General features: G+C 35.4%; 3 protein-coding genes and 1 long non-coding RNA gene across 7 annotated transcripts; 2 read left to right on the top strand and 2 right to left on the bottom strand.

The window, feature by feature from the left end:
• The first annotated feature begins 896 nt into the window (after positions 1 to 896).
• Upf2 (UPF2 regulator of nonsense mediated mRNA decay) lies at positions 897 to 5,653 on the top strand. The gene is made up of 2 exons (XM_076820728.1): positions 897 to 1,085; positions 1,473 to 5,653. The coding sequence occupies exon 2, from the start codon at positions 1,475 to 1,477 to the stop codon at positions 4,922 to 4,924; it is 3,450 nt and encodes a 1,149-aa protein (XP_076676843.1). The 5' UTR covers positions 897 to 1,085; positions 1,473 to 1,474; the 3' UTR covers positions 4,925 to 5,653.
• Positions 5,654 to 5,697: 44 nt separating this feature from the next.
• On the bottom strand, positions 5,698 to 7,733 carry Icln (chloride nucleotide-sensitive channel icln). 3 transcript variants are annotated; one of them, XM_076820768.1, is made up of 6 exons: positions 7,355 to 7,733; positions 6,838 to 6,963; positions 6,613 to 6,758; positions 6,308 to 6,484; positions 6,151 to 6,240; positions 5,698 to 5,996 (listed from the first exon to the last, which is right to left on the bottom strand). In XM_076820768.1, exons 2-6 carry the CDS (start codon positions 6,954 to 6,956, stop codon positions 5,905 to 5,907), a joined length of 624 nt encoding a protein of 207 aa, XP_076676883.1. In that variant the 5' UTR covers positions 6,957 to 6,963; positions 7,355 to 7,733; the 3' UTR covers positions 5,698 to 5,904. The 3 variants fall into 3 exon arrangements, with proteins under 3 accessions (XP_076676883.1, XP_076676884.1, XP_076676882.1); XM_076820769.1 differs by lacking the exon at positions 7,355 to 7,733 and adding an exon at positions 7,109 to 7,248; XM_076820767.1 differs by lacking the exon at positions 7,355 to 7,733 and adding an exon at positions 7,227 to 7,245.
• Positions 7,734 to 8,309: 576 nt separating this feature from the next.
• LOC143373476 (uncharacterized) lies at positions 8,310 to 11,474 on the top strand. The gene is made up of 2 exons (XR_013086470.1): positions 8,310 to 8,569; positions 8,972 to 11,474. It is a non-coding gene; the product is annotated as an uncharacterized LOC143373476 (long non-coding RNA).
• Positions 11,159 to 14,363, bottom strand: Homer (homer protein). 2 transcript variants are annotated; one of them, XM_076820759.1, is made up of 7 exons: positions 14,135 to 14,363; positions 12,825 to 12,981; positions 12,611 to 12,742; positions 12,282 to 12,533; positions 12,039 to 12,185; positions 11,622 to 11,897; positions 11,159 to 11,474 (listed from the first exon to the last, which is right to left on the bottom strand). In XM_076820759.1, exons 1-7 carry the CDS (start codon positions 14,158 to 14,160, stop codon positions 11,289 to 11,291), a joined length of 1,176 nt encoding a protein of 391 aa, XP_076676874.1. In that variant the 5' UTR covers positions 14,161 to 14,363; the 3' UTR covers positions 11,159 to 11,288. The 2 variants fall into 2 exon arrangements, with proteins under 2 accessions (XP_076676874.1, XP_076676873.1); XM_076820758.1 differs by having other exon boundaries at positions 12,039 to 12,533; positions 14,135 to 14,225; positions 14,296 to 14,336.
• Between the last annotated feature and the right edge of the window lie 254 nt (positions 14,364 to 14,617).

Genomic DNA, 14,617 nt, shown 5'->3' with positions numbered 1-14,617 from the left:
TGAAAACTTACGTCGAAAATCACTTGCCTCAATTTGAGTAGCTGCCATTTTTCAAAAAATAAATTTTCTTAAAATCGGCGCCGATAAGTAGTCAATTATAGACTTAAGAATATTCGTGCAAAATTGTATTCAAATCGGTCCAGTAATCTTCGAGATATTTCTAGCAACGCAAATGCTGTGACTATGAAGAGGGTGCGTTGGGAGATGGGGTTGTTATGGCACCATTTCTTATGATATGAATTTTTTTTTTAAGAGAATACAGTTTAATTTATACACAACAAGGTGTGCATCTTGAATTTTAAATACGTGCGTTTCTGTACATGAAAAAAAATCATAAAAATTACCCTATTTTAACCCTTAACTGCATTTGGTGATACGCGACTAACTTTAACTGCGGGAAGTATATGGAAAGAAAAATACAGATATGTAAGGGGCTAACGGTTTAAGTATTATCCCGATTCAAGCGCCAACAAGTTCGTCGCGGCGTGTAAAAAAATTTTCGTTATTTTTTTCGATCCTGTTTTGTAACCACGTCGGAGGTAAAACAGACCGCTCGCTCTTTTACGGGGCCGTTTTATGCAGCCACCCAGATACCTAGCACAAAGACGTTTTAAAGACGTCTTAAAGACGTCCAGGCCCGACGTCCAGGATGTCTTAATTAACGTCTCTTTCAGACGTCTTTAAAACGTCTTTGTGCTATCTGGGTATATATCAAATGAAAATTATAAATACGTTCTAATCTCAATGTTATAATGAATCTAACAAGCGCGACATTTAAATATCTCACTGAATCTTATTATCTGAAGTTAATCAATTTTTGTAATACGAATACACAGGTGGAAAAAATAGAAAATTAATTAATCACTGCAATATCGTAAATGTTTTAATCATCTCTGCGTTTAGTACATGAAGTTAATTACTTATCCATTACACGTTTCACTTCAGTAGTGTAGCTTCTATAGCACGACGTATTGCTGAGAGAGTAGCTGTCGTCTGCCATAACATAACCTGCTTTTGCATTTAAAGGAAAGAAAATTCTATAAAATATTGAGGGCAAAATACTTTTTACTCTTAGTGTGCCGCAGGTAAAATCATTTAATTCTTACGTAAATTCTGTTGTTTGTCATTAACGCGGATGTATCTTACGCTACAAAACAGTGCGCATAATACTTTGTAATAAATAACAGATCTCGATCTATTAGAACCTCAGCTTTTCAATGTTATTAGATTCTTTTAATAACGCCTTTATGAATTGTATATACTTTGCAATTTATATATGTGATAATACCATTGATTGCGATACAGGGTAAACCGAACAGCATAGTTTTGACATTTTATAAGATACAACATTCACCATCAAGAAAATGTTTTTAACTCATTTTTTACAATTTTTATATTATGCATACTATATTATGTTCACTTAATATATACCTACATTATCTTTTTACAAATATCTGTATTCTATTTAACAGCCATGTCGGAAGCTGAAGAAGCAGCACCCGAAGCTGCGGAAGCAGCTGTTGAACAGGATGTTGCATCCGAAGAAGACAAACAATACTTAACAGATTACATAAAAGAAACAGAGCAACGTCTCGCCACGAAAGAAGAGATTCGTGCGGCAAATTTAAACCCCAATAGACCACCGGACACCTATTTTAGTAAATTAGATTCGACCCTCAAAAGAAATACCACGTTCGTTAAGAAACTGAAGAATTTTAGTAGTATACAGTTAGACGTAGTCCTAAAAGATATGACACATTTAAATTTGACGAAATACGTGAGCGAAGTCGCCACTGCTTTGGTAGATGCAAAATTGAAAATGACAGACGTCGCGCCTGCTATTAAAGTATGTAGTTTTTTGCACCAAACGTACGCAGAGTTCTCCACTCATTTCTTTGAAAATTGGCAGCGCGTTCTGTCGCTGAAGGTTGTGGACAAGATTGCGAATCCGAGTAAGCTCAGAGTCGATCTGAGATTCTACGCCGAGTTGGTTAACGCGGGGATTTTCACGCACAAACAAGGATTGCCTTTACTTGGTTCTGCGTTAACGGTTTTAATTAATATGGATAAAGAAGAGCATAATAATGCAAGCATTATATTAAGTTTTTGCAAACACTGCGGGGAAGATTACGCGGGTCTTGTGCCCAAGCGTGTGAGGGAACTGTCGGAAAAGTTGAATACACCAATCCCTAAAAGTAAATTGCTTTCATCCGATAAGCAGCAAAACGTTAGATTATTGTTACGAGATTATTACAATTCTTTGTGTAAACACTTACTAAAAGAGCACAAAGATCTTCAAGCTTTTGAGAAACAAAATCGAAAGATCTTACAAACCAGAGGTGAACTGAGCTCGGAAAGAAAAGAGAAGCTTGATAATCTTCAAGTATCTTACGATCGCTTGCTGAATAATGTGCAAAGTTTTTCCGATACTTTGGACGAACCCATGCCAGAGCTTCCGGTTGATAGCGAAATGAAGGCAGAAGCAGAAGAATCGATGAAAATGATCAGCGAAGGAGAGGAAAATAGTATCCTGGAGGATATGTGGGGAGATGAAGAAACCAGGCGATTTTATGAAGTTTTACCGGATCTAACTGTATTCCTTCCAGGATCGTATTTGAAAGAAGTACCTAAACAGGATGCTCCGATCAGCGAAGAAGCTTTAGACGAGGAAATAACATTTGACGAATTAGAAGAAACGGAAAAAGTGGATGAACCGGAAGCAGAAGTGGAAGAGCCTCAGGTTTCGAACATAAGTAATAAAATACTTCTGGATGCATTCCTGACGCATTTGCCAAATTGTGTGAATCGCGAGATGATTGACAATGCAGCGGTGTACTTTTTAATGAATCTCAACACGAAACATAACAAAAAGAAATTAGTGAAAGCATTATTCGGCGTGTCCAGAATTCGCTTAGATTTATTGCCCTTTTATTCCCGTCTAGCCGCTATTCTTTATCCCGTTATGCCTGACGTTGGAAATGACTTGTGTTTAATGCTGAAGCATGACTTTAAATACCACGTACGTAAAAAGGATCAGATTAACATTGAGTCGAAAGTAAAAGTTGTGAGGTATATCGGTGAGCTCGTTAAGTTTAAGCTTTATTCAAAGATAGAAGCATTGTACTGCTTAAAAGTTTTGTTACACGATTTCACTCATCACCACATAGAAATGGCTTGTAATTTATTGGAAACGTGTGGAAGATACTTATTTTGCTCGCCGGATTCACACCAAAGGACGAAAGTCTATTTAGAACAGATGATGCGTAAGAAAGCAGTTACTGCATTGGATTCGCGATACGTAACGATAATTGAGAATGCATATTATTTTGTAAATCCACCGGAGTCTACAGGTGGTGTCTCTAGAAAGGACAGACCTCCGATTCATGAATTTATAAGAAAGCTGCTGTACCAAGATCTCTCGAAAACGAATACCGATAAAGTTCTTAAATGGATGCGCAAATTAGACTGGGAAGACGAAAGTATATCCGCCTATGTCATTAAATGCCTCACTGCCGCATACAATGTTAAATACTTGAATATTCGATGCGTGGGAAGTTTGTTAGCAGGACTTGTTGCACATTATGAAACTATAGGTCCTTACGTAGTCGACGGTGTGCTGGAAGATATAAGACTTTGCATGGAAATTAATCTACCAAAATATAATCAACGACGCATCGCTATGGTAAAATATCTCGGAGAATTGTATAACTATCGTATGGTTGAAAGCGGAGATATTTTCCGAACACTGTATCTTCTTATCACCTTCGGAGTCAGTATGGACCATTCTGTTCCAAGTATTCTCGATCCACCTGACCACTTGTTTAGGATCCGATTGGTCTGCACGTTATTAGAAACCTGTGGACAGTATTTCAACGGTGGTTCTAGCAAGAAGAAACTCGATTACTTTCTGATATTCTTTCAAAATTATTATTGGTTTAAATATACAAACGCTATCTGGACTTCTGAAAGCCCTTTTCCTGTAGGTATCGATTATATGTATCGTGACACATTAACAATGTTAAGGCCGAAAATGCAATTATTTCAAAGCTATAAAGAAGCACAATGTGCTGTGGAGGAGTTGCGGAACACATTATATCCCACCCTTGGAAATCCTACTGCTGAGGATGGTGCTGATCGCATCGATGGAGAGTCCGATATGGGCGTGATTGCCGAAGGAGACGAAGAGCTGGCCGTAACATCCGGGAACGGCAGTGGAGATGCAAAAGGAGTAGCCGATTTACATTTCGAAGAATCTGAAGATTGTTCGGAAGCACAATCGGAAGAAGAATGGACTGCTGACGCGGAAAGAGATGATATTATGGGTACTCAGGAGAATACCCAAGGGGATCAAAGTCTTTCAGAAGGTGGTACTGATGGTGTGATTATGGATGGTACAGAATTAAATGCAGCACTACCAGCTGGCCCTAGACGAGTAAGTTGCCCGGAAGATGACGATTTCTTGTCCGCTCTTGATAAAATGGTCTCGGATAACATACAAGACAGAATGCGAGATTCAGTGAAACCGCAGCAAGTAGATATTTCAGTTCCTCTGCATGTAAAAAGTACTAAGAAAACGTACGAACAGCTGCAAGAAAGACCTTCTGACAATAGCACTGTTGATTTCGTGCTTATGCTGAGGAAAGGTAATAAACAACAGTATAAGAACTTAGCGGTACCAGTGTCATCAGAATTAGCAATGAACCTTCGAAACAGAGAGCAGGAGCAAAAGGAGGAGAAAGAACGAGTTAAGAGATTGACGCTGAATATTACAGAAAGACAGGAGGAGGAAGATTATCAAGAAACAATTAATCAGAGTACAAGACCAGTGACGGTAAACTTAAATAGAGAACGGCGACAGAAATACAATCACCCTAAGGGCGCGCCAGATGCGGATCTTATCTTTGGCCCCAAAAAGATTCGGTAGACACATTTCATTGTTCTTGAAGAGATATTTGCCATACTATAAAATCACACGTGATTTTATATCAAACTATAAACTATGCAATCTTCATACTTCTGTGTAGGGCATACAGCAAACTATTTGTTTTAATTTTAATTCGAAGTACGCACGTATCTGTCCAACATACAGATCCCCGTATGTGATTACCATTGTAGAAAATATTGTTTTGTAAGTATATTAGGAATGCATAACTGTGTCATACGTGTCAATATGTATTTCAGTATACTCGAATGAACAAAACCTTAAAGTAACAAAGTTACTATTTTTTTACACAGCTGATACATTTCAACGAGAGAATTGTTTTTTGCGCGACGTTATATACACGTAATCAATTATGTTATATTTACAAATAAAAGTAATAATCAAATTTCAAATTTAGAACACCAATCTGGCCAAGCGGCCATAATAATGTCGTTCGATATATAGAAATGTAGATTTTGCTAGCAGAATTTACATATTGACATAGTGGAAAAAAAGTATACTAGTAAATCATATCTCGAAATTTTTTAAATAATTTAATCGAACATTTATTAAACATAAAAAAGATACAATACATTCAAAACCGCATCATGGAATTTCGTTATTTCACACCAGATAAGCTCATACGAATAGATGTTTTAGATATTCTTAGGAGACTTTGTTGCGCTAAGTATCATTTTTGTTCAAATCAATGTAAGAAATTCATCATTTTTTTAAGAAAGCCAAAAAAAAATATAAATATACATACAAACTAGAAGTTGAATTTGATATATAATTATTTATTTTTATCTAAGAAATTATTACCGTGTACAAAATGAATATAAATAAATGTTAGGTGTTTTTATGATTGATATAGCTCTGTAATACAGTCTGCCATAATATCACATATCTACCATAATATATGATACTGGTAATTATTGTAAATTAATACTAAATGCATAGTTGCATTTTGTGATCACTATTCTTTATGGATCTTCCTCTGCATCTTCGAATTGACCCGCTTCCACGTCCATAGCTTCATCCACGTCTGTGCCATTGTGATTGGTCCCTATTTGTTCTAAAGACGCAGAACCGAAATAAATAGAATATTTCATGGCGAACACCTTAAAAAGGTCTCTGTCGTTCAAATAAAAATTTTGCTCTCACAAAAATCAATTACTTTATATCGAAAGCATCAAATCAATTTAACAATAATCGGTTACAAGTATCACCTGTTGGTAAGATGTAGGGAGCATCGCCGGCGCCAACTTCGTAATTTTCAAAATCATCCTCTTCTGCGTCTTCGTAAATATCTTCTTCGGCTATAAAACCATGCGACTCCTTACGAACTGTTAAACCTTTGCAAGCGGGAGCAGCAGTTTCACTTACCATCCGAAAAGCTGTCTTGCGGATCAGGATGAAGCGCTTGACATTGATTCATCGCTTGGAACATTGGCTCCAAGTTATTTATATTATCGGGAGCGAACCGCATTTCTGTAATTGGTGTATCGACATCTTCGTCTTCATTTTCTGAGCCACTTTCAGAAGACGGTGGTAATGGCACATCTATGCAAGGTATTACATGAAAGAAATGTCGATGATTATAAAATGAATATTATCGCGCGTAAACTGTATTCAACTCCTTTCTCTTTTTTTAAAATACATAGGTAAGTGTGTCTGAAGGGAAGGTATACCTGGAAGGTCTACTTTCGCGTCGACCATGATATATAAGCATTGCCTCGGATGTACTTGTTCATCTCGCGATATGGCATGTAAAGATATATGAGGATACTCAAGTGAAAATCCTTGTTGCGTATCATAGTTCACCCAAGAAAGCAAACTACCAATGTGAACATTACATTAAAATATGTAAATATTGCTAGAGTTTCATTTTACTCGAATTTCACTTCAATTTTTACCTCTCTGTAATATACAGAGTTCCTTTCCCCACCTCTCTTTCATTAATATATACAGTGGTATCGCGCTCTTCATGGCGTATTCCTTCCTGCGGTGCAAGAAAATTGCTGAGCACTACCATTTTGTACCTGCAACATTTAATAGATCAATTTACCACGTACGCATAATACATCGCGATGTTAAAATATTTGTAACAGAGAATTGATTGTGGTCCAGCTATAGAAACTATTCATTTTCGATTTCGGGAAATGAAAAACGGCTGTAAGGTTATACCGGAATTTGGTACAACGCAATATGATTATGTGTACGGTACGGTAAACGCAAACATGTGCGCTCTACAAGTATCGTTTTAAAACGGCGAATCTTCGATTAAACATGTGGTACAAGTTACATAAATTACACGTGCACATAAAACTAACGCAGAACACGCGCAATACTTTTCTAATAGTAAATTGGGGCCACGTCTTTTATATTCATTCGTTCGTTTAGTCGTGTTACTTTATTAGCGCATGAACTCACCACTAGCTTTACAAAAAATTAATCGTAAATGAGGGCAGGCGAACTTTTCCAAAGAGCGAGCCTGTATCTTCGAAAAAATGGATCGGTCGATTTTACTGTTTCGGTTCTTATACAATACTTGGATCACGGTTTTGGTGGTTGTCGCAATTCATGGGCCGAAAACGATATAGCCATCAAAGTCCACCGACATTTAATAATTGCGGATATTAATGAATACATAAACTTTTCATTTTACGGTGTTTGTGAACGCGAGATTTCACTGCACGTCGCGATGTTATGTTTCTGTTTTACGTTATTGATGCAGCCGACGGAGTACACGGAAGCCGGTGGCGATTCGCTCCGTACTACTACAAACGCACCACAGGCGTTGTACCTACCTTCCGCAGAATCATTTACGTCAACATTTTAATTCATGCTATGCGTATCATTTATGTAGGAAGATGTTAATTGAATTATAGGTATATTAATAATAGTAGATAGTATTTATTTTTTGAAAAAATGCATTACTGCTTCAAATTTTCAATACCGTGGATGCGTCTTACTTAAATTATGGATGGGGAAACGCTATTTATTTATACAGTTATTTGATGAATCCTACGCCTCATCTAGGCGCATCACATCTCGTTACGCATGATATTACACAGTAGTATTGTTAATTTCTTGTTTTTTTATCGCCTATTAAAAATTTGATTATATTGTGACCGCGAAGAGGTAATAGGTACCATCTAGAGGTGATACGCACGGACTAATTTGGTTCTTCAAATGTGGAATATATGTAGTAAGACAGACGAGGTATAGAGCAGATCTAACGTGATCTAACGTCTAATATGAATTTTTATTATCGATTCTAATTGGAATAACATTGCAACGCTATTAGCGGTAAAATTTGAAACTTACTATACCAGTACCACAAACCACCGCAGACGAAGTACGTATAGAAAAATTACTGAAAACGGGCATCAAAACACGCCAACGCCAGTATAGAAACCAATACTACGCATCCTTAAAACTGGCACTTGGGCGTGTTTTAACGCCCATTTTAGTTTATAACTTTCACCGCTAGCATTTGTGCGTCCATAAACTAAGCGAATGTTAAAACGCTTTTTAAAGCTATAAACTTACAATTTTGTTGCTGAAAATTGTTGCACAATGATTTTTAGAGCCCATGCAAGAGGCCGAGGACCTCAAGTTGTAAATAAGTAAAGAAATAAATAGGTGAATAAATTCTTATTATTTCGAATGGACTTCGTATGTAGCCCTGGCAGCGGTATGTTATGTTATCACGTCGTGTTTATCGTGTTCAAATCGCTTTTTAAACAATAAATAAAGAATTTTATTACTAACTATGGTTGCACAACGATTGTCAGCGAAACTGTAAAAAAAGTTTAGGTTTGCGAATAAATAAATAATTAAACAAGTTATTTCACCTTTGGCATCGTGACTTTCGCTGTGAATTGGACTGTAACGCAAATTATCGCTTTTCTAATATTAACTTATGTACTACATACATACTTTGAGAGTTGCATCTCAAAATACAAACCCTGACCACTTTTCTGTAAAACATTTGTGAGGATTTGGTTTACAATTAATTAATTATTAATAGTTATTGAACACTAGGGATACGGAAAAATGAACGTCAAAACACGCCAATGCCAGGCTGATTAATATTTACTCTTCAAACACTTTTATTGAATGAAAATATGTACAAAATGCAAAATATCGTCGAGATATGGAGAAAAGAATAAAGAAACTTGTATGGTGATGAATAAATGAGGAACATATCACTAACGTGGACAGTATTTATATTAATTATTAAAATTTGCAGATGCATCGTTATCGTAGACATTCTTACAGGTCAATATAAACTAAAGTTGTAAAACTTAACTTCCATGTTACACATAATTCAACAAGTTTACAAATACACACCAAGCGCAAGTCTAAAATTAAAGGTTTATGATCTTCCAACTGTTACATTCCTTTTGTTTTACATGAGGTAGTAAAGACAGTAGAATAATATATATTTCTTTGCTAGATTTTCACTATTACAGTGTTTGATGAGCAACGAATGTAACAAAATTTTATGAATGTAGCCAAAAGTGCTGATATATTAATAGCATGTTTCATATGATATTCATTTACGAGAATATGATTATAGCAAGACACCTAATAATAGAACGCAGGGAAGCTGTCTGAAATTTATTTATTATGATTACATATGGCAAGCGAGGCTTTTGTTTCCAATTCCTCAAATTTAAACTTCATCTCCACAACATTTTTACGTACATACATACATACTGTCCGTACAATAAAGAGTGCTCTTCTCAGTATTCTGCGCTTGATTTACTACGAGAAACTATTTATCGTTACAAGAAATATCACCCCTGACATCTTTGAGAGGGTCGGTGGAAATTCTGCGTTGAATTGATTTTCTAGCGAACCTACGCTATGCAAGTATAACATATTGAAGAATATCTGGCTTGAATGCTATAGAATGATTTAGAAATGAATGATTAAGTGAATAACAAATCATTTACATTGGAAAACATTGGATTTATTTTTCTCAACAATGAATTAATATCGTGGTTTCCATAAAAAAATTAACAAAACACTTTGCATTATTAAAAACAGCTTTTGCGCAATATTGAAACATCTGATAGTCTTCCAAGCTAAAACCGCTAACTTACCCATTGTAAATGAACTATATTATATATTTTTTCATGCCATACTTTGTTACGTTAGATATCAACGATGCTGTACAGCTCATGCCAGACTCTTCAATTTTATATATCCCTTATTCTATTGATAAAGGTAAATAATATACGATAGAACAATATGGATACAATGTACAGTTCAATTAAATAGTTATACTACATAATCGGGTATCACTAAACGTTACTAATGTTAATTGTGCATTTCTCCTTGTGTTCATGGGTAACTGAATTTTATTGTTGATTCCAAGGGGCTAAGTTCCAAAAAAACATCGAGAGACGAGTATCGCACTAAATTTTCGCGACACCTTGATATGTTTTATGTTTCTAAATATCATAAAAGTCCTTTGTAAGCAAGTAATGACAACCTGATTGGTAGTAACAGTAGTAACAGTTATAGAAGTAGCACTAACGATGATACTATGAGCAATAATAACAGCAAGTAGTAGTGCAGCGGTAGTAGTGGAGGTAGTTATAATAGCATTGATAATGATAATAATAGTCGTAATAGTATAGTCAAAGTCGTAGCTTAGTAATGAGTTAAAGATTGATAGCAATCAGTGAAATAGTATTAGTAATGATGACCGCAGTATAATTGCAATGATAATTTATTTCTTAGACAGTTAAACACAGTGATAAAAGATGAAACAAACGATAGATCTAATTCGAGTCACATATAAAAATTTACGATAACAAGCAATGTAAAAAAAGTAATACATTAAACATTAAATAAACAACACGTAGCGATCCTTTTAATGTTATGCATATGATGCGATATAATAGATACGTAATATCTAAAAGAGATTCCCATTTGTTATTTGTGCACAAGTAAAAGCACTTTCTGTACGTATGTCGGTACAGAGATTCTTTTGTACGTGCAAGAGTGTGTAAGTCCGAAAAACGGAATATCTAAAACAATGTTAAAAAAAGTATTGCTATATACAACAAGAATAAGAGTATGGCACAAAAAAATGTCACGAAGAATAACATCAAACATTCGTCATTAACTTAACGTTGAATAAATACTTCAGAAAGATGCAATCTAGCTTTATCACTTGAAGGTGATGACCTTAATTTGCCTTTTAAGACCTTTTCCTTTTTACTATGTATGATTTTTTTGGAACCTTTCCCTTTGCATTAATCTACACCGTCCATTTGTATACTTCACTTATATCGTAAATACAAAATTCCCAAGAAGAATATTCTTAGGTTTACTATTTGCAAACTTAGGTTTGCAGCGTGTTCGTGATTTCTCGATGTACAGTTACCAAATCTTGTATATATCCGGCTAGTCTTACATTTAATGTATCTAAATTCTGTTTTTGAACTTTATTTGCACTTAATGCAAGCTCTAATTGTTCATGGACAACCCTTAACATTTCACGAAGTTCCGCATTTTCTTTCTGTAAGGTCTAAAAAAAAAAATATAAAGATTTATGTTTAATAAATCATTCTAATTTACATTCTAAAACTGTCTATTATACTACTTAAATATGTAATTACGTTATTAACGGTTACTATATGCATGTAAAGATTGAATTCTGCTGGTATATACATACAAGAAAATCTTTATTCTTCGTAGCCATAGTGAGAGCTTTGATTTCTTCATTTCGCGATCTGAGTTCACTTTCCAACGCTTCGACTCTCAGCCTCAACGCTTCGCTATTGCCTTCTGCGATTTTTCCAGCTTCCAGGTCTGCATACTTTGCTTTAATTCTGGCATTTTCTTCTTTATACAGTTGTAATTGCCTTTTCCATTCATCGACATTAGCTGTAGATTCTTGTAATGCGCTTGTTAATCTCGCATTATTAGTTTTCAATGTAGTTAATTCAACCTGCGGTAAAATTTAAGCTTAACAACAGTTATTGGCACAATGAATGAATTCTTAATTATCATATATTTCCCATTTGCATGCTTTACATATATATATATATATATACATGTAAAGCATATTTTCATGCGTATCGCATCGTACCTCCCATTTCTTAGCATTTGCAGAGCTTTGTGCCAAAGCGAGTTTCAGCCTATCATTCTCATATTTAAGCTGCATCTCAGCTGATTGTCCACTCTGTTGAGAGCTAAGCTGTGTTGGTTTCCCTTGATGTTGTGGACTTTCTGTACTCTGCTGAGAAATACTCTGTGATCTTGAATGGACTGCATTTTTCAATTCATCATCCACTTTATTCTGACAACTACCGGGTAAGGGGCTGCTGCTTACCAAAGACACACTGTTTTGAGTAGAGATCATGTTGGCATTTGGGTTTGGATTATTCGATGTGGATACATTGGAATTAATCATCGACGAGTTCGGTGGATCTATAAGATCTTGTTCGGACGATGGCATACCCGATCGTGATGTAATCGGGCTAACGTTTGCGCTAGTAGCAGGAGTAACAGAAGAGCTGTTCGATTGTAACTTAGCATTAGCTAACTTAGTGGCCTCCTTTACTTCATGAAACTTCTCTATAAACTGCCAAATGAATGATATTGTCTCTGAGATTGTGGTGTACACATGGCTGTACGTAACTAAAGACATATTTCACAAACCTTTCCTAACTCTGCTTCAGATGAAAAGCCAAGACCATATACAGTATTAGCTCTAACATCTGACCACTGGCCAAACTTTTGTGATGTTTTCGTGAAGGTCATATTTGGAGTAATAGTACTATTTATTACTGCCTATAAATAAAACAGATAAACATAAGTCTTTTTTAAACAGAACACAAATATACGCTCTTAAAATGTTTATACTATCAGTCACCTTTGTTCCTTCAACAGAAATTATTCTATATAAACTTCTTGTCGAGTCATAAAAGAACGAGACAGAGACTGCTGCCGTGGATGCTGATACCCAAGAACGTTTTGTCTTAGGATCGATATGAAACACGTGCGCTTTGCACGTGAAAATTGGCTGTTCACTGTAATTTATTAAAAGCAAGGTAGGTATTTAAACGTATCGCTTTAATCGATGCATGCAGCGTCTACTTGTACCCGATACTCCAAAAATACAAACTATAGGAATTTTTAATAATAAAGAAATATCTTAAACTTTATCTTTTTGCAGAAATTTATTCTATATATTCTACAGAAACGCAATAAAATGAGGTACAGTAAAAAATTTCAAATTTACATATTCCTACATGCCTTAAATTAATGCAACAGAAATGTGACAATATCATGGTATAATATTAAACGTAAAATGGTCTTACTGATCTGGAGGAAATCAAAAGGAAATAAATATAAACAAGCGGTTCTGTTAGATATCTCTTTGTAAAAATGAATTATATTTCTATGTGAAATTTTCTAATTTTGCTATACGTGCAGTATATGTACAGTTTATATACAATATTTAAAACTAATGCGAAATTTTAACAATCAATAAATCCTCTTTTTTTTAAATAAAAATTTATTGCTTTACTAAAATGTGAAACCACTTATGCGGCTTATCTGAAAAGAAATAATATCATCACTTATATTTTAATAAGCAGTTGAGAATTCTTTAAATATAGATCAACAACTTTGTTACACTGTATTAGCAATAAAAAGAAGTGGTGCTTTTAATAGATTAAAATAATATGTAACGTTTCCATTGAAAATGGAGGCATTAGGGAAAGAAAATATAAGGCGATAATGATTTTTACAATTTGCGGGATAAATTTTTTTACAATACGAATCTAAAAATATATCGAACGATGGACGAGTAAACACCTAGAATAAACACACCTCACGCGGTACCGACTTATCCCACTCTCGGTTTACTACTATTGCACGGTTATATATAGATAAAAGGAAAGAAAAACATTCTGGTCCAGACTCTTCTCATATACGCACCCATCTAAACGCGTATCTGCGATGATGTCCGGAATAAGATCATAAATAGACAGGAAAAGATAGTATAGTTCGTTAGGGAGCGCAATTGAATTGACCTATTTCGTGTGAATCGACGGTATTCGATGATAGAATGATTAAGGATAATTTATAGTACTCGATACGGCGTGGAAATTGTGCCTCGTGTGTACATATATTACACACCCTTAAAAGGCGGTGCGGAGTATCACCACGTTCACTTACCCCATTGTTTCTTTGCCCGATGTCATACAAGTAAATGCTAATTTCACAGGCTCATAGAAAATTCAATTTAACGTGAATGCGTGATGACGATCTGCGAATAGAGATTCTCAAAGTTATACGAAAATTTATAAAAATCCGTGCAACGAAAGACTACGGTATACCAGTTTACAGCCGCCATCGGCTAAAACTATATAGCGAACGGCAACGATCACGCAACAACATGAACTAGCCGAGTTTCCACTATATACCTGGATTTAATCGATTTTCCACGAAAGGTTGCTGCCTATTGCTAACCTAGTAGCTGCCCGCCAAAAAAATCACTAGATGCAGCTGCGCGCTAAGGTGCATTCGTATGTGTCGATAGAGCGCCGCGCATTGACGTTTGGAATGTTGGTAACGTAGTTGCGGGATAACGACACTTGAATACACGGCCCATTCTACGTTACGTATCGAATCATCCCGTTGGTTTTAAATCTTTCACCA

The sequence above is a fragment of the Andrena cerasifolii genome, chromosome 9 (genome assembly GCF_050908995.1).
Source record: "Andrena cerasifolii isolate SP2316 chromosome 9, iyAndCera1_principal, whole genome shotgun sequence".
Lineage (NCBI taxonomy): Eukaryota > Metazoa > Arthropoda > Insecta > Hymenoptera > Andrenidae > Andrena > Andrena cerasifolii.
This window is presented reverse-complemented; position numbering and strand designations above follow the sequence as displayed.